This window comes from Amblyomma mixtum, chromosome 9 (assembly GCF_055824585.1).
Source record: "Amblyomma mixtum isolate Tamu chromosome 9, ASM5582458v1, whole genome shotgun sequence".
In the NCBI taxonomy this organism is placed as follows: domain Eukaryota; kingdom Metazoa; phylum Arthropoda; class Arachnida; order Ixodida; family Ixodidae; genus Amblyomma; species Amblyomma mixtum.
Genome location: NC_143020.1, coordinates 28,896,055 through 28,916,163, shown reverse-complemented (window position 1 = coordinate 28,916,163; position 20,109 = coordinate 28,896,055). Strand labels below are relative to the sequence as shown.

General features: G+C 43.7%; 1 protein-coding gene across 1 annotated transcript in view; it reads left to right on the top strand.

Annotated features, from left to right (window-relative positions):
* The window catches only part of LOC149328620 (venom metalloproteinase Antarease-like), a 34,200-nt gene extending 14,336 nt beyond the window's left edge, over positions 1 to 19,864 (top strand). Inside the window, exons 6-15 of the mRNA XM_089559040.1 lie at positions 1,862 to 1,933; positions 2,030 to 2,157; positions 2,256 to 2,311; positions 7,145 to 7,253; positions 8,772 to 8,939; positions 10,657 to 10,795; positions 13,642 to 13,801; positions 17,089 to 17,145; positions 19,281 to 19,333; positions 19,793 to 19,864. Coding sequence (XP_089415166.1) covers positions 1,862 to 1,933; positions 2,030 to 2,157; positions 2,256 to 2,311; positions 7,145 to 7,253; positions 8,772 to 8,939; positions 10,657 to 10,795; positions 13,642 to 13,801; positions 17,089 to 17,145; positions 19,281 to 19,333; positions 19,793 to 19,864 — 1,014 coding nt within the window. The remainder of the gene's footprint in view (positions 1 to 1,861; positions 1,934 to 2,029; positions 2,158 to 2,255; positions 2,312 to 7,144; positions 7,254 to 8,771; positions 8,940 to 10,656; positions 10,796 to 13,641; positions 13,802 to 17,088; positions 17,146 to 19,280; positions 19,334 to 19,792) is intronic.
* The last annotated feature ends 245 nt before the right edge of the window (positions 19,865 to 20,109 follow it).

Below are 20,109 nucleotides of genomic sequence, written 5' to 3'. Positions count from 1 at the left end.
GCTATGGAGTCATAACAGTAACCACAGAAAACTATAAGCAAACATTTATTTATTTTATTTATTTATTTACAATACTGCTGGTCTTATTGCAAGACCATAGCAGGGGCAATTAGTACAGTGCAAAAAACAAATATAAACATATTATTCAAAGGCAGCAAACATGGCATAAAAGCAAAGGTAGGGAAAAGTGAATTGGCCATAGCAAAAGGATATACAGAACAGATCTTCGACAATGGTAGGCACAATTTCAAAATGCACTCAAAATCGCATACATGACAAGTTAGAAGGGGTTGTCTTCTTGCCTAGATTTGCAGTCACGGTTGCTGCATCGCCACTGTGCATTACGACAAATGCTCTATCTGCGACACGAATGATGATAAGGATTGAGTGCAGGTGATGTTACGATCCAAGCGATTCCATTCACTAATGGAGAGAGGGAAAAAGGAATGCTTAAACGTGTCATTATGGCACACATACTCGGTTAGTGTGTTCGTATGTTTGTGCCGTGAAGGTGGCGATTGTGAGTACGTCACGTATTTTTTCACATCTATCCTGTACTGCTCGTGTAATAATTGAAACAAAAATTTTAAGCGCGCTTGTTTTGCTCTTGCGGATAATGTTTGGAGACCGGATGAAGCTGCAAGCAATGTTGGGGAATCTGTGCGCTTGTATTTATTGTGAATTATTCGTAGGGCTTTGCGTTGTATAGCCTCAAGTTTTGTGATGTTAGTTATTGATTGGGGGAACCAGACTGTGTTCGCGTATTCTAAGACTGGCCTTACAAGGGTTTTGTAGGCCAGGAGTTTAGAAGATACTGGTGCGGACCGCAAGCGTCTTCTGATAAAGAGAAGTTTCCGTAAAGCAGTAGACGTGATGTTAGCAATGTGAGAGTCCCACCTCAGGTCAGAAGACAGCGTAATACCTAGATATTTATGGTGTTTAGTTTTCGCTAATGGAACGCCGTTTACAAAGTAAGAAAAGCAAAACGGGAATTTTTTTCTTGTTACTGTCATACAAACGAATTTTTTAGTGTTTATTGTCATTTCAAAGCGGACGCCTTGGAGCAAAGCAAGAACCTTCGTATTAGGACAACGAAAAGTTGTGCACCACTTCGGTGGCTTAGTGGTTATGGTGCTCGGCTGCTGACCCGAAAGACGCGGGTTTGATCCCGGCCGCGGCTGCTAGAATTTCTTTGGAGGAGAAATTCTGGATGCCCGTGTACAGTGCGATGTCAGTGCACGTTAAAGAACCCCAGGTGGTCGAAATTTCTGCAGCCTTCCACTACGGCGTCTCTCATAGCTTTAGTCACTTTGGGATGTTAAACCCCATAAACCAAACCAAACTTGATACTTTAACTTAAATTAGGTGCCACCATAACCGCTCTTCCGCGCGCGCGTCCTATACTGCGTGTGCAAAGGGGTGTTAGACCGCCTCGACCGCTCTCTTAGGGGGTGGCTCTGTTAGACTACACGGATCTTTCAATGCCCGCCGCTTGGAATAAGGCGAGACGGGATTCTAGCATCTCGCCTCCGTTGAAATAGGACCGCCGCGGCAGGGATCGAACTCGTGTTTTTTTTCGTCAGCAGACTGGCACTATAAGCCCTGAGCCAACGCGCCAGCTGTGAAGCTTTCTGTTAGACCTTGGTGAAGGGTTTAAAGGCCGCAGCAGCTCGCACTGTCCAAGTGGCGGAAAATCATGATGTAAGCTTTACCATTATTCACGAAATCTTGTCGCGACAGCGCTGATCAAGCTGCCTGCGCTCTGTAACATCACAACACAAAGTCTGTTCTGCAAGTACAGGGATCGTTTGTAAGAAGGCTAATCAACAACGCCTAAATGTCGGCCTGAAATTTTTTTCAGGTAAATTTGCGATTCAAAAGGATGACCAAGCCCAAAGTGCGACTACTGCTCGTGGGAGTGGAGAAGATTTCGGTAATCACTTTAAACGCTCCCTCCCAGTGTGCCACGACTCGTTCGATGACTGCACCATGAATAGCGAGGCGACGTTGATTTCTTTTATTTACATAGGTGGAGAGTTTTCGGCGTGGGCCGCATGGTTACGTGCACGACACTAAGACGATTCTTCAACTAAGGTACTACGCCGGCAACAACACTGCGAAGTTTCAACACCCAGACATTTTATTCTACTTGACAGGGTAACCAAATCATTCCTTGAATTCGAACTATGCCGCCTATAATCATAAAGCTATTGCGGTAACGATTTACTTTAAACTTCCATTTTATCGCCTTGCAGGTACGACGTGGTTACAGACGACGAGAAAACTGGCAACATCAGCAGTGCGGGTTTAGGTAATTATTCTGGTTTGCAAATGTTAGTTGTAAAATCTATCCTAGAGTTGTGATCACACTATCTGAGCGGATATTCTTGCAAAAATTAATTTTTAACACAGTGCATTAAACCTAGAAGCCATGGAGCTAATCGGGCTAGCTGCCCTTTCGCCTTTCAAATCAAGCCGATCGATCTCCGAAGATTTCGTAATTCGTGGGAAATCCTTTCAGCCGCTGTTTATGTCACCTTCTGCTGGGCCTGAATACGAAGCTAAGTAATGCATATCAAGACACATGACCCTAAATAAAAATAATTGCATTATCAGGTCAGCGCAAAGCATTCGAATTCGCCATTCAATTATACGCCTGCAGGATTTTACGCGAAACCGGTTATCGCATAAATATTTTCGTCTTCATCTGTTTTTTTATCCTTGCTGGGTGAAATATATTTATTTATTTATTTACAAATACTGCTAATCCCAATTGGGATTGTGGCAGGAGGGCTTAGTAAGGCTTACAGAACGCGGTCAAGCATAATCGGAACATGCAACTGGTCAGCATGTTAAGAAAAACAACAAACGGTAAAACGAAAATACAACAGAGCTGTGACGGAAACAATGAAAAAACACATACAATAAGGCTAATGTCTGTAGTATTACACAAAGAATAACAAAATGTCGAAACAATTTTATTTGTTATAATATGCAGACAATAAGTAAACAGTAAATATTTTAAGCGTACACTCCAAAGGCATTAACATAGTGTAGGTATTTAGTTCATGTAACGCTGTATAGTTTGACAAAAAAACTTACGCGTAAAAAAACAAATAACCATGCGTATAGTAAAACAGAACGCAAGCAACCAGGAATGACTAGCTAATAACGCGACATACTCTCAACTACAATATTAAATTTTGTCAATGATGAACTGTTTGTAAGTGATGGATCAAGGCCTTTTCATTCTCGCATTGCTAGTGGGAAAAAGGAATTTTTAAAGCAGTGAGTATGGCCGCCGCGGTGGCTCAGTGGCTGTGGTGCTCGGCTGCTGGCCCGAAAGACGCGGGTTTGATCCCGGTCGCGGCGGCTGAATTTCTTTGGAGGAGAAATTCGAGGCCCGTGTACTGTGCGATGTCAGTGCACGTTAAAGAACCCCAGGTGGTCGAAATTTCCGGAGCCCTCCACTACGGCGTCTCTCATAGCCTGAGTCGCTTTGGGACGATAAACCCCATAAACCAAACCAAAGCAGTCAGTATGGAAATGATACTCACTTAGCGTATGTGAATATTTATGACGCGTTGATCTTGCTTCGGAAAGGAAATTATACTTAGTAACGTCGAGTTTTAGATGTCGATTTATTAGTTGAAACATGAGTTTCAACTAATACTTACCGCTGAATCATCGCGCACGTTTCGCTGCGAGAAAGGAACTATTCATCGCACATCCACTTCTACCCGCAAGTTCACATACTTAACTCTTGTCCGCCCTCGACTAGAAATAACTCCAGCTATCTTGTCAGCGGATCACCCATATCTAATCTAATATCTACAAGCTATGAATCGTGCCGCACGTTTATTTCTCACCGATACTGAAGATATTCAGCGTGACTAACGCGAAGTTGTCCTCATCGATCACAAATATGCACTCACATAAGGATGCCACGCTTTACTCCTTACTGCGCATTAATCCACAGTCATCATGCGTCAATACTGCCACATTCACGACGAATCAAACGTCAGGTCCCCTACATAACATCACAGCTTGCAAATAAAATTTTGCTGAATTCATGCTTTTAACTCTGACATTCCTTGTTTAATGAAGTGTTGGAAAAGACTTCCGGACTACATTGCTAGACCACATGTCCTCAAAGATTTCTAAAAATTTATTACATTTTTACAGTTTTTTACTTGTTATATAGAACGTTCTGAATGAACAAGTCAATTGAATGAATTGCCCCTTTTACAATGTTGTATATATTTCCGTTTCAGTACGATACGCTCGCTTCCGTGCTTCACTAAATACTTGCAGTTCAAATTGTATAATTCTGTTTACGTGTGTTTTTTATTAAAGCATACGCTTTCCTGACTCCAATTTATGCAACCTATTCTCCTCACGCAATTTTTCCAAATTTATAGCCGCTGGCGTAGTTGAAATAAATAAATTAGTAAATCAAAATACCAAAAAAAGACATCCTGAACCTGCCTGCCGTTGTTTACGGAACCTTCATATATATCCATACACTACGCAGCCTATCTTGCCATAAAACAAAAGAAAAGCGAACTGGATAGCAGCGCATTCCATGACCGTCCCCAGGAGATTGTTGTCGAAATAGGGTGACGGCTTAGTGTTTTATCTCCTAAAAATTTTCCTTCTTATGCCTACTTCAGCTTATCGAAACAGGCGGCAAGCATGATCCCTTAGTTGCTTGCGCGGATGGAGCACATGCGCCATTAGTCGCTTGTCTTAGTTGATCAGCGTGCTTGAATTCCTTCAACGAATAATTGCGCTTTAACCCCCGTCACACAATGCCTTGGAATGCCTAATTTATTCTCACAAACAAAAATATACTCAGAGAAAGAGAAAGAAAGCAAGGTCCAGGCCTTCCACGCAGCTTTGTTGCAGAGACAAGTGAGATAAGCATAGCCTTTGGCAGAAGTTTAGAGACTAAAGGGTCTGCTTCAGGCATATTGCGAACTCTTGCGTTGTCGTGCTTAGAAACCTCTTGAATGTGAGTTGGTTACTTGTTCAGAGCATTTCTGAAGTTAGGAATTCCATAGATGCTAAAAAAGCCTTAGTACGTGGTGTACGGACAAGCTGCATGAGCTGTTTCTTGTGACAAAACGCGGTACATAGCAGCGTTAGAACGTGAAAATAACAAAAGCAAAAATCATCACGTCTTCTTCCTACGACCTGTCTGTTTGTGCTCTTCAAGTTTTTTGAATGCCTCAGCAACGCTCCCCGAAAATCAGTTTGCTGGATCACTGCTGAGACTCGTAAAAAATGTACTTACCCAAACGTACTTAGCCGCTTCTAATTTTCGTGCTGCGCATTCGTTCTTTCTTTCGAGGCAAACAGTTTGCGCTGTTTTCCTCGTTACGTAGGGATTCCGCCGCCTTCAGAAATATTAGCAAACATTCGCGGCTCTACACGACAGAAAGGTGACGAATATGAAGATTTCAATTGCGAAGTGCGAATCGCAAGAGAAACAACGATTACCAGTTAGAACAGGTTGTAGGAGAGGCTGCGGTGATTTCCAACTTGCCTAAGACATTAGAAAATCAAAGTTATCTGCGCCGCTGCTCGTTTGTATCCTGCTTGAGGCTACAGTAAGGTAATTAAATTCTGAGAGCATCCGATCACTATCCGGAGAGCATCCGGAGTACAGTGCTGGCTTGCCGAGAGATACGACCAGAGCTGTAATTTAGGATTGCTGCTTACGAATCAGATATAATTTTGGGGACGGCTGAAGAGGAGATGGCTACAGCGATAGCCGCTTCTTCAGCCGTGCTTATGGATGAGGTAAAAACCGTTCCTGTCGTGATGGGGTGGCTGCCACTGCGAACAGCCACAATGGCAGCCTGATATTCGTTTTCGTTCGCTTTTAGTGAGTGCCCAAGCATGGACAGTTGCCCTAAGGCTAGCAGCATTACAGCGCCTGCAAAAACATCACAAATATATCCGGCAAAGAGACATCGAAATAAGTCCTTGTATGCTTTTCCTCTGCTTTTTCATCATTTCTTAAAATGTACACTGCTGTCATGCACAAACTACCATCACAGATTGTCAGCGCCCATTACCGGTAATCCACGTATTTTCCGCAGTTCCTCTTTTATGCAAGCGATAGAGTACCCAGCAACATGTGCAAAAACATAGCAATGAAGCGTAAGCATTGCACCGTCCTGTCTATTTTTCGTACACCATCCGCCCGACCTTACGGCCTCTGCTAGTTATTACGAAGCGGCCAGCCTTCTTTACCATAATAGTGGCTATCATAGAGCTTTGTTAGTTTGCGGTTATTTTAGGAATAGTGCCGCGCAACTATTCATTTGCACTATTCGTTTGGCCTACACTCCTCTCAGAAATATTGTACAACTGCGACAGTCCATGAAAACCTACTTTTCGTTCCATGAACATAGGCGGAAACGTCAATGCCTAGAATTATTTGCTTGATTGTTTTCGTGTATCAAATGACCATTCTTTCTGTGAATAGGCCGCCGCGGTGGCTCAGTGGTTATGGTGCTCGGCTGCTGACCGAAAAGACGCGGGTTCGATCCCAGCCGCGGTGGCTGGAATTTCTTTGGAGGAAAAATTCTAGAGGCCCGTGTACTGTGCGATGTCAGTGCACGTTAAAGAACTCCAGGTGGTCGAAATTTCCGGAGCCATCCAATACGGCGTCTCTCATAGCCTGAGTCGCTTTGGGGCGTTAAACCCCATAAACCAAACCAAACCATCTTTCTGTGAATAAACTAGATCTAAGCATTGACTTTGTGTGTATTGCGTTATATTTCTGTGATACAGCACACCGAGATGGCTGCAGCGAAAGTTAATTTTATGGGCGCTTCTTCATAGCTTCAAAATAATTTTCGGCACTTTTTAACATCAAAGCGTGTCATTGTTTTCTATCTCGCATCATGTTTGTTTTGGTGTGTGGCCTTAAAGAATTCACCTCAATTCGCCCCGAATTCTCGGCATGTTCATATTACCTTCTTTACCTGGCTTAAAGTCAAGAGCCTTGCTCTGAGTTTCTTTCCCAAAACAGTGACATAGCCCCACGCATTGAGTACGCGGCTGAAATTGTACAGTTGGTGACAAAGATTGGGTGTTTCCTTTGATATATCGTGCTTTATTTTCTTTTCAGGAATTGCCTACGTATCTGGCTTGTGCACTAGTTTTTTTGTCGGCCTTGGGGAAGATTCTGCCGGCTATTACACCGGCGTGGGCACAATAACGCATGAAATCGGTCACCTGTAAGACTTCTTTTTGTATTTTGCTTTCATTATTTACCGTTACGAAAAAAAGAACTATGAAATGTTTTTATTTCTCTTAACAATCTGCGACTTATCTAATTATTCATTTTTTCTTAAGCAATTTCGCACAGGTGGGTAGACTTTTTGTAATTTATATGTTTGTTTGTCATGTAGTAGGGGGCTGAGGCCCTGTCAGGAAACATTGTTCCTTTAGCCTCAGCCCTTTATTAGGCAAACGTCTAAGCAAAAAATAAAAGAAAGAAAGAAGGAAAGAAAGAGAAAAGAAAGAAAGAAAGGAAGGAAGAAAGAAAGAAGGAAAGAAAGAAAGGAAGAAAGGAAGAAAGAAAGAAAGAAAGAAAGAGAGAAAGAAAGAAAAAGAGAGAGAAAGAAAGAAAGAAAGAAAGAAGGAAAGAAAGGAAGGAAGAAGGAAAGAAAGAAAGAAAGAGAGAAAGGAAGAAAGAAAGAAAGAAAGAGAGAAAGAAGGAAAGAAAGAAAGAAAGAAAGAAAGAAAGAAAGAAAGAAAGAAAGAAAGAAAGAAAGAAAGAAGGAAGGAAAGAAAGAAAGAAAGAAAGAAAGAAAGAAAGGAAGAAAGAAAGAAAGCCTGATGTCAGCTTATAATACAAAGCCCAGTGGAGAAGATAATTTGTTGTTCCTTTGCAGAATATGTATTTGCTGCTCGGCAGCTTCACTCCACAGAGTTGTCAAATGTGCGCTGGTTCGAAGAAATGGCAACTCAATTGAATTTTCCGTGAAATTATGCTACGTGATTAACAAACTTCTATCATATTGCTTTCCGAAAGCCCATGTAGCTAACTACATAACGCCTTTGCACCGGATCCCTTCCTCATCGAGGACCTTAACTGCGCGGGTAATTGCGTTCACCAATGTAAACTACCATTTTTTTACACATCATCTCAGCAACTGCAGTTAAAGCTGGTTTTTGGGCAAATATTTAAATTACGCAAAAAATGACTGCCCAAATACAGCTAGAGCACAGTGGGTGTAGTTTTTCGGACCATGTGTTATCTTCAGAAGCTAAATACGCCTTCATTAATTTGCCAGAAACAGGCGTTTGTGTTTTTCGGCATACTACAAAAACATCATGCACGTTATGGAACCAAAATCAATGTAGTTTTGGATCAACTGATAAGATCTAAAGTGATTAAAGGGCTGTGTGGGCGGTTAAACTGAACTGCGCAGATTCAGCACTGGCCTAAAATTCTCATAAAGAACAGAATAATTTCATTCCTGCCTGCTGCTACTCTCATATTTAAACACGAAAATCATTAAACAAGAATATGTCGGTGAAGCAAAAACACATAGGACGGAAATATCACATGATGTGTACGGCTCCAACTCTGTGTTTCGGAATCTTTGAAATCTGGTGAAAATGTCCGGTCATGTTCAAAAGTGTTGATCTTACATTAGCTATGTAGGTTTGCTTTTAGCGTAGCATTCCTGATAATGCTGACAAATTTATTCAAATATAATATCATATCATGCCTTTTTTTTGTGCAGGTTGGGTGCGCAGCACGACGGGGATGGGCCTGCCAGGTCCATCACGGGCCACCCTGGAGCCCTCAACTGTCCCTTTAAAGATGGCTACTTGATGAGTTACGTAAGAGAGGGACCTCAGCAGCACCAATTCTCAAACTGCAGTTTGCAGCAGATGCAGTACGTGATCACGTAAGTCAAGCCACACTTCTGGCCACCCGCGAGACAACGAGTGCCTGAAAACAACCAAGTATTTCACGAAATTTGAATGCAGGTCATGAACAACCGCCACTGACGACAAAGCTACCTTCACGCAGAACTGGTGTTTTAGCTTGAGAACTCTTGTCACATCCCTGATAGAAAACGGCTGAATTCTTTAGCAGCTAGCACCAGTCAAGCGATACAAATTGCTAAACGCTGGGTCACGGTGATTCCACAAAACCGCATACTGCTAGCACTTACTGTTTTTACGATTACCCATTTGGGCTAGTGAACCAGAATTTGTGAATGAACCATTATTTAATGCCAAAAAAGACCATTAGGCAAATCTCAGAATAGCTAATTTTAAAACCAGCCAATATTTTTTAGAGTGCTTATTATCAGTCGTTGGTTTCAAGAAACACTGCGCGGACATGATAAAACGGTCCTAAGCAACAAGCACAAATTTTGGATCGTGTGATTGGAACATTACAGTCCGGTCTTTTTTACAAGAGCGCCGTATGGTGTGCATTTCCATAAACTTTACAGAAGGCGAGTTAAATCCGCTTCTTGAGAAAAAGTGTAAAAACATCGAGCGAAACATTGAACGATGAGTTTCGCCTTTCCTTCTTAATGGCGTCTGCTACACTCAAACAATCTACTCGACCCGCCTTCTGTTGAATTCATGTAAACGCTGTAGAGCAGGCGATGAGGCTTAGCAGTAGGTACTACCTCCTAACAGAAGAATCTGAGGGTTTGCGGAAAAATATTGTCACGTAGATGAGCACTTGGTCAGATGCCTCAAGTGTGGACCCCGGTGAATAAGGGAACAGCGCTGTCCGAGAACGGCCGGAATGTTCAAGCCGGTGCTTTTTGTTCTTCCGGACTCCTGATCATTTTCACCTCGAGCACTGCATCAGCCCCCCCCCCCCCCACACCTCCACCCCCCGAGTGTCCTCCCTTCGGAAAAGGTCGACCACATGCAAAAAAAAAATCGGGGGGTTACAACATGAGTCAGTCCATTCTGGTGTAGTAAGGTTTGGGCGATGACGTGGGCTACCTCGCAAGGATCGCGGCGTCGTGGTAGCAGTTCTTCATGAAGAACGATTTCATTGTTCAGATAATAAACACGTCGAATAACTCTGTGCGTTCCAATATAACGGCACAAGAAATTTTTGCGTGCTGTCTGATTCCTGAACAAACTCGGACTAGGTCGCCGGTAAGATATCCGGCATCCACTCGCCGCATGTTGTAGCGGCACTTACAGTCTCCAGCCAAGATTGTTCATAACTGGTTCTAAGCAGGCATCACTGCTAGGCTATAGCTGAGGCTATAGTTCTGTTGCAGCTACTTTTCCAACGTAAAACTGAAACGGCGGCCAAATTACCTGGGGCTGTCAATACCTATTATGGATTAAAAACAGGAGCTCATTGCATAAACTGCTCATATAAGGGGTGGTGTGATTCACTTCGAAAAATGTGCGCAGTGCCTAATCTTTAAAGCAATAATGCATCAAACAGCAGTGTTCTTTCCTCCACGCATTATATGGTTGCTTTTTCCAAACTTCGAACTAAATAACACCATTATGAGTATCATTACTCGCAAAAAGGAATAAACATTTCGCCTCCTTCCTCTTAAAGACCATCTGGATATTGCATGCCGTTCATGTAACAACCAGTGCTTGTACCTGATGCTTCATCATTTATTGCAGAGTGAGAGGTCAGACTTGTTGGACGGTGTTATCCCAAAAACGCCTGTATGGCCCAGGCAAGTATCCTGGGACCCAGGTCACACTTCTTGCAAGGTGCAAGAAACTATATCCCAACAAACTAAATGTCACAGCTGCGTTGGTAAGTTATCTAGGAAATAAATTCCTTATGCTATACTAGCAATGCAGTTACCAAGCGAAGCGATTCGACGCAATGCGAACCTCATAAAAAACGTTCGCTCAGATTTTAACTGGCATTTTAAAGTTTTTATCATTGACGGGAACAGCTGCAGTGCCACGTTTTAGGACTTTAGTCACGTGACTGGCTACACCTGCTGTTTGCTAGACCCTTATGTGTCACGTTCTACCCAGATGCCCAGACAGGTACCTTTATTCTGGCAGCAAGTTAAAAATAATTTATATATCTTCTTATTAAAGCCATTGTGCGCACAAATAAATAGTGACCACACCGTGCATAAGGCTATAACCAACGCTTTGTCAATGGCGTACTACGAAGCTGCCATAAAGAGCCCTTTCTTCTCTTCTGTGACATACCCTGACGGCCCTCAGCGCTACAGGATTAGATGACATTAACTGTGTACGTAATGCAAAATTAATTAAAATACGCGACCAAATAATTTCCAATCATCACATGGATGTAGCTAAAAGCTGTTATAGTCGCTGTTCGCGAAAGGGGATGAAATAATTATATGTACTGAATCGAAGTGGTAGCTTAGAAGCATAAGCATCTATCTACCTTCGCCTCGTATACGGAAGGCGTGAGGCTCAATAGCCACTGTCGAAGGATTCTTGTCAGTTTTCAATGGGCGCAAGCTTTCTGATGCGCAGGTGATCGGCTTCCGTGGGGTTAAATGCTTGGAGAATCGGTGCGCAACCAACCTTCTGTAGCCGAAAACAGCTTATGCTATGGCGCCCATTAGCAAAAGCAGACATTGGGCCATTAAAATTGATCATATTAGATTCGCTTTGGAAAATAAGGAATTTAATAACATTGTCCTGTGTTTTTTTTGCGCGCAAATAAGTCCAGTGGCCTTAGTTTTTGCAAAACTTAAGATATCCTAATTCATTGCGCCAAAGAAGCAAGGCAATTTCTTAGTGGATATGGAAAATTTTGCGCCGGTTTGAAAAGGAGTGTTGTAGAGAATGATTAATACGTGTTCTGGTTACAGATATGGGAATATAACCATGATAAACATGACAAAAAGCTTCTTCAGTGCATAGCATGACATAACCGTCAGGGCATTGCTAGCCTTTCTATTCATTGAGTAGTTCATCGTTGGATGTCTCATGTCCCAGCCTTTTCATTTTACAAACTTTCATCATCCCCTGTCAAGAACTGGGGGCTGACGCGTCTTCTCGTTCATGTTTATCACCTCACAAAGGCGCAAACGAACGGACAAGTTTTAATTGTTTTTCTTCTACTTACTTGCCTCGACCCATGCAATCTTTAAATGTGGATTTGTGGTCGCCTAAACGCTGTAATACAGGGCCGGAAGCTTGTAACTGAGCCTTGTAATTTAAGCGATCATGCAGTCAAAATTCTCATGACGTCATTTGCTTTTCCCACGATTTCCTGGAGGTCAGTGGTTGACAGCTTTAACATTCCGAGTGAATAAGCTCGACATACCGGTGCAAATTGTTGAACCGGTTCGTCGAGCCGAGGTACTTAAAAACACCTTCATAATACTCAGAAGGGTAAGTTCCTGAGCTAACTGGCTTCTCTACGTTATGGAATAAGCAGCGTTTGCAGATCAGGAGCGCGAAGGAAAACGACGCGAACAAACTGCCCGGCAGTACAACTTTATTTCTGAAGAATTCAATCCGCGCCTTTTATGTGCCAGACAGGCAGAGACGCGTACGCGCACCAACTACCGAAGGTGTAAGAAAGAGGCCTACAAGAACCGAAAACCATTGCTCGTGAAATGACGGCCTGGAATGTTTATCGTCCCACCAAAACAAAAATAAAAAATGGGACAACGCTATCGCCAAAAAGCGTGGCCACAGGAGGACCAACAATGCCAAAAACTAACACGGCTCTGAGAACAAGTAAAATGGTTAGGAATGCATATGAGGAAACAAAATAAAAGGTAAAAGGCTACGTTAAAAAAAATGGCAAAAAACATGGCCAAGGCCGAGTCAGAAACACCGTTCAAGGTAACCAAACCAAACCTAACCAAACCAAAACCAAGCTAAAAACACGGTTCACGAAGGATTAAAATGGGTAAAAACAGTTAAGAATACATACGTGAGGCAGCAATTAGCAAGACCAAAAAGATGAGATGAGAGCCAAAATTCGCTTTGTAATGCGTTTAAAACGACTGTAAAGAAACCCAGGCCGAGGTCACGGGATAGAAAAATTATAATAATCCGCAGAGACATAAAATTCGTTTTTCCAAAAGCTGGCACCTGTGCCTCTTCGTCTACAATCATCGTCTCTCCCAATCCTTTCTGTGGATATCACTGCAACAAGTGAAGGCGGGCTAGTTGGTGGTTGACAATGGAGTGCATATTGCAAGTGCGCAAAACGACGCAGGACGAAGATCTTCGTCGTCTCTTCGTCCTGCGTCGTTTTGCGCGGTTGCAATATGCACTCCGATATCACTGCCCCTCCTATTTCTTCAAGAGTTTCTTGCGCCACAGCACTTTTTGTCTCCTTCTCGCGCCCGTGAGCAACTACAGCTCCTTTCACTTATTCCTCACATATCGTTTTGGCTTTAGACGTCGACGAAGGCGTCAGATCTTCCGCTTCAGTTAGAGCACCGCGAGCACCGAAAGCACTTCAGTGCCCATACATAGCATCGATACACAGCAGTGATATCCTTTGAAATAAAGGTCATTATTCATGTTGAAGCAAAGTTGAAGCAAAGATCATTATTCAGCAATGAATTTATAAGGTTTTTGCTCTTGCAGGATAAGTTACGTTGATTTCAAAACGGCAATCTTCATAACTTTTAAAAACTTTTTTAGGTTTTAGGAAACAACAGTGAGTGCAAAGTACGATGCGAGCATCGTGTGACTAAAGAGTTTTACAAGGACCGCCAGCGGTACCGTGCGATCTACACTTATCGGAGTGAAGTAGAGGCGCTGGACTACACTACCTGCGGAGATCGAAAGGTAATGATTCAGAGTGAACAGCGCATTATCAACTCATTGAACGCAATGAAACCAAAAGCAAATTTTTCCAGCATTCTATACAATGTTTTGGTCTGCGTGAGGTATGGTGCTTTTTGTTTAAGGAAATGACTCACTTCAGCTCTGTGAATAAGCAGCTTTAAAGACTGATAAATAACAATACATCTTTTATGATTAAAATTTCTTTTCATCATCCGGAACTCACTGGCAGACCGTGTCTATAAAGCCGGATTGTAACTGCAATCTTCCTTTTAAAGAATCGCGAAAAATACAACGCCATGAGAATTGGCACTAATAATGCAGATATGGCACGGCCTCTTCGCGCCGTGTGCGGAAATTCCCAGTACAGCAAAAAATGATGAAAGCTAATTACCATGAAAATCAGCGTGGGCGAAAGCACAATTGGAGCACCTAGTAAAATCAGCATGTTTCTGCTTCACGCTTCTCGACAAACGTTCGCGCCATTTGTGCGCTTCAGAAGGAGTCTCAACGCTTTCCACTCAGTATAAAAAATGTACACTGCTGGCTATTACCGCTAGAACCACTGCCATTCGGGGCTCGAAAACACAGGCGCACGCTCCTAAAACACCACATAACAACTGCAGATCAAATGGCCACCCTTATTTGGTTCTTGTGAGCCAGAAAACTTTACTTCAAGTAATTACAGGGGTACGAAAGAATGCACCGCAAACGCAGCATTTCTTGAACAGCGCCTGGACAATCCTGTTCTTTGCTTTTTATTTGTGGCCTTTCAACATTGTTTTCATTTCTGCCTTAAATCTCATGCTTTTTCTGTCGCAGGGAACGCATTTCACTCGACGTGTAACTGTTTATATATATTAAAGAAAAATTGACCGAGTATTATTGGCAATCCCTGTATTCTAGCCCTTTTTTGGGGACACGTGGCGATAGGTCTATATCTGCCTTCAGAACAACTTCCTTGAGAAGGCCGACTCACCGTCCGGGGTGGTCGATGCGTAGCCTAGATTCGGCGCCTATAGAGGAAACATAATATGGAGGAAACATAATAATTAAGCTTGAAGCAAAAATACCCTCACCTCTACAAAATGTTGAGAGCTGAGTAACACGGCTGCCGCTTCTATTAGCAGTGCAAAGCAAGAAGCGGCAGAGGAGGCAGAATACTCAGAGGTCGTGTTTTATGCCTTCTGTTGTCGGTAGCTTATTCTGCTGCACTGGCAATTAGCAATACCTTAAGCTAGTATTTATATTTGAGTGATTAGGGGTGAAACACATTTTTCTCTGGAAATGACTCTTTGCATTCTTGATTTTCTATGCCTTCTGCGGCCAAATTCCAGTTGCTACTTGTCCCAGCTTTCTTAACATGCTCATAACATTCCGTGTAGCTTAAGGCGGAAGATTATTGACAGCTTCGGGTGGTCCGATGTGGGAAGCACTTGTGGATCCTACATCGGATCCGCAAGGTGGGCCAGCATCTCCTCAGTTTCAGCTGCCAACCGACCCTCCCTCTCAAATCTGGTTCATCAAGGAACGATGTTGGTAACCTTTTGTGGCGCCGGTGTAGGTTCCTAACTCCATTCAGCGCCATAATACTGTGGGCAGCTCACTAAACTGTCCCTTCGATCCTAGACTCTACCGATGTAGGCAGACCACGCGGTATGGCGGATGTTTTGCTCACTGTTCGTCCCTTCCAATACCAATATGACACCCATGCAGGTCTTACAGCGGGTAGTTAAACTTAGGTTTTCTGATACGCTCCCAACAAGGAGCGGCGGACATAGGTAGCAGAAGAGCTGACACCACTGAACTGCCCGCGTTGGATGTACACAGGCCCGAATTCATGTACAATGCTGTGGTCAGGACATCGGGAAACTGCACAGACCACGTGTTTCAATCAGGTCTACGTCATGCTTGATAGGGAATCCATGTGTGATCGAGTCTCACGTCCGTCCTAAGGCGAACTCGCCAACTTGTTTGGTCTGTATGGTCCCGTGGCTTCGTGGGCTGCTTGTTGTGTCCCCGACAGAACGAAAAGGGCGACTCTGATCTTGGCGTATAGCATCCTAGTGAAGTGCTGCCTCCATTGCTGTCTACACTATGGTTATTTTGCTTAATTTTCATGAATATTACTGCTGCTAAAGCGTGAATTCTCAAAATGTTTGAAGCTCTTACATTTACATTTACGTTTGAAGCACTTACATTTACACATTTACGTTATTGAGTTACAGGCGTATAAAACAAGAACTAAACGAAAGGAATGTTTTTGCAGTAAGATTTATGCACGCCGGCTTGTTCAGTTCTTCTGCGCCAGATATGGTGCCACCTGTGAGTGGCATTACGCCAGTAGCCTAGTTAGGTGAAGACGAGTGTTTTTCTTCTGTACAGCCCACATATACGTTCACATGTCCTAAAGTATCTGTCAAGCCGGCGATGAGCGCATGCAGGGACTGAGATATACTCATAGAACCAGCAGTGGTTTTTCGTAAATCGCCCTACAAGGTCTTCCCGAGGTTTTTCCCGCATGTAGCCCACGTTTCCTTTGAATCTTCCCTGCGCATGCCAACAATGAACCTATGCGGACAGAAGGTACACATGGCGGCTTATCAGCTAAGGCGAAACAACTGCAAAACTGCGTCGGCTGGCTCATTTGTGCTTGGCTGGGATCTTTCTTGCAAGCCTCCCAAAAGTTTACAAGAAATTGATGCAGGCAGCATTCACACCTGCCGAAGTTTACCTAGTCCTAGATGCGCCTTTTGTAGGACATACTAAGGCAATCCACTGGTAGCACTGTTTCTCTTGCTGAGGCTTGGTCTTCATAAAGGCCACATTTACTTTCAATCTCTCCCTAAGTACCCGACAAAGTGCAGACGCTGGCGTCATTCACGAATGCCGGATTGGAGGCCCCGCTTCACATGATCACAGACCTTCAGTTTTTTTCCGTGGACAACACAATGTGCGCTTCCTCATGTTTATCCGGCATATAACCCACATCTCTGCCTAGTGTGCCCTAACAAACCAAACAGGAGTTGATTGGATGTCAGAATGCGCATTCAGCTCGCGCTTGCGGCAGCAATGTAGTGTACATTCGGGATACATGCGGCTAACTTAGATTTATGCTAATTCACACATCTGCCGCAGAAGGCCGATATAAATGTTTCACGGACCACCGCAGACTCAACTGCTCGTGTGTCATCCATATATGCAATTCATCCTGTTTTAGAAAGTATTTTTTTATTCCATGGCGACTAAGAAAGCCTGCTTAAGTGTAATTTACAAAGAAGCGTTTTTTTCCATATTTTCAAGTGTGCATTCAAGGAGTGTGCAGACCGCGACCTACTCGAAAACCTTCCCTCACCACAAGTATTACTAATAATAGCGCACAACAAAAAGCTGTGGTGCAGCTTAAGTGAATATACAGTTCCTTGAATCGAATTCTTTTTGGCCAATAAAATATTGAAACTAATTGTGATCTTCTGCCTTCATGGTATGCAGCGGCATGACCCTTTCTTATTGCGGCGAGAAAGGCAAACACGACATCCTCCAAATCTTAATCACAACTCTGGAAAAACTTACGCGTCTCGCAACACTGCAATAACAAAAACAAAAAAGGTCGTCCTATCCAGGTCCTCGCCGAGGTTTCGCTTGGTGCTGTCCTTCAATTTGTAGGTTGTGGCGTGGAATCACGGAGTTTTCTCGAAGGTTCTTGAATTATAGCGGTCAATCCCTTCTGCGTAATCCACTTTGGTAACGACTCTGATGCCACGCGGAAATCGTCGCCCTGTGCAAAACTGCGTGTAGGCAAGTCTGGATCGCAGCACGATGTGCACCAGATCTGTCTCAAGATAAATGTCTCTTCAAAAAGCCTGGCATGGTAGGAGGACAGTGCACATGTTCTAGGGATTTCCCTAAAGGTGCAAATTCCTGTGTACGACACTTATTCACTGCGGCAAGCAAGTAACTTTTGCTTCTTCGCCGAGCTAACTGCGCATATCTAACGTTCACTTTCGACTTTATTCAACCTCTCTTTTGATGAGACATTACAATTTTGTGCAGACGACTGCGATCACCTCCTTAAAGCAGCATGAAATAGTAACATGAGAACATGAGAAATTGAGAATTGCTGCTCCTGCTGTAAATCTGCGTTTCTGTAAGCCACAAATTAGCACCGAAAATTCTGAAACCGCGTTTTGGCAAGCCTTCTGTTTGGGCCGTGCCACGTCGGCTTTAAATCACGCGGTATTATATGGAGGAAACGGCCCTTGTGTAGCTCTTATTTAGAAACAAGAGTGTCATGCTTGACGTAACTAAACCATGTAAGCGATTTTTTATCGAGCTAAACGTAAGCAAAAGTGGTTTTGTGCTCGTACTCATTTACAAGAACCAATATGCCTCTGCAGACCGATCCGCCGTCTGTTTCCTATAGCAGGCAGTTGCGTCTACGTCTTGTGTGAGCCCTATGAGCTCCAGAAAAGCGAGCAGCATAGGAACATGACGCATGGGCAGTTTAGAACTTCCTTTTCTACATCCCTAACCAGTGCTGATTTAAAAGGCAAAAAAGCCGTGAGGTGGAGGGAACATGTTCGGAAGTCGAGAAAACATGGCATATTACCGCCTCGGTGGCTCAGTTGTTATGGCTCTCGTCTGATGACCCGAAAGACGCGCGTTCGATCCCGGCCGCGGAGGTCCAATTTCGATAGAGGCGAAACTCTAAAGGCCCGTGTACTGGTGTTATTTCAGTGCATGTTAAAGAACACCAAATGGTCAAAATTTCCCGAGCCCTTCACTACGGCGTCTTTAATAGTCTCAGTCGCTTTGAGACGGTAAGCCCGCATAAACCAAAAGAATACATATACATAACCTCGATATACATTGCGTTTTATCTAAGATTTTACAGAATTTAAAAAATAGGCTTTTTGGGTCAGTAGAGCACATTCGTCGGCATAGCATCTTCAGCTGTGTAGTACATCATGATACAGCGGTGAAGTACACCAGAATCCGCGGACAGACAAGGGGACCGTCACAGTTATGCCCGACCGTTCAACCTACCACGAGAAAATGACGAGCATGCTGGATGGCGAATCAACGTGCCGAAAGCTGAACAAGGATCCGACCCTATAAATACAGACCGGATTGCAAGAAGTACTCTCGGATATATTTGGGGGCCTTCCGCCGTCGAAAAGCAGCCCTTATTATCACCTGCTTCGCACCAATGGGTGCGCACCAGCAATATGTGATCTCCCAAAGATTCACAAGACAGGAGTCTCGTTACGACCTATACTTGGTTTCACAAGATCCCGTTGCCATAGCCTCTCGGGGTACCTACACAAAGTCCTTGCGCTGAAGGTCGGTAAGACAGGCACATATGTCCGCAACACATATGATTTCATCATCAAGGTTGCCGGCAGCGTTTTGGTAGACGACGATGTACTGGTTTCATTTCACGTCTGCTCGCTATTCACAAGCCTTCCTGTCGGGCTGACTGTCGACACTTGCAGGGAACTTTTCGCCAAGGACGCATCTTTTCAAGACCATCAACCATTTCACGCCGGTGAGCTATGTAATCTAAGCTTCTGCTTAAGGAACACAATTACTTCACGTGCAATGCATCCTTACACAAGCAAACGTTCGGAACCGCTAGGGGTGCATCGATCCTCGTTACTACGGCTAACTTGGTGATGTAAGCAATTGAGGAAAAAGCCCTGCAGACATTCCAACCTCGACCGATAGTGTTGTTGAGGGAAAACTTAAGGAAAACGTGAGGAAAAACATGAATGCGAACAATCGAAAAGTGCCATTCTCCTGGATCACCTGAACAGTATAGAGACTTCCATTAGATTCACTGTAGAGAAAGAAGAAAACGGAAGCATTCTATTTGTGGATGCCCTCGTTACACGTTCACCCTCCGGCCTAAAGTTTAGCGTGTACAGGAAGCCTACCCACTCAGGAAGCTACCTTAATTTTCAATCGGTGCACCGATAAGCTCACCCTGCCGTCACTTGTGAACCAGACCGTCCGCAAGTGTTCCGATGAGCGCACCCTCAATCAGGAACTTGAAGTAATAAGGAAGGACTTGCAATAGAACCGATATCCGAAAAAGTTTATAAAAAGGGTGTCGAGACGCCAGTTCGACAAGCATTCGCAGCCGCAACCCACAAAAAATGCAACATCGTCATCTTGTCCAAAACGCGCGGCCATTCCGTACATCCCAGGCATAAGCGAAGCCTTGGCACGTGTCTTCAAGAACCACAATATACACATTGCCCACGTGCCTACCAGCCAACTGCGCGGGGCTCTTGTTAATGTGAAAAATGCTTTGCCCCGTTC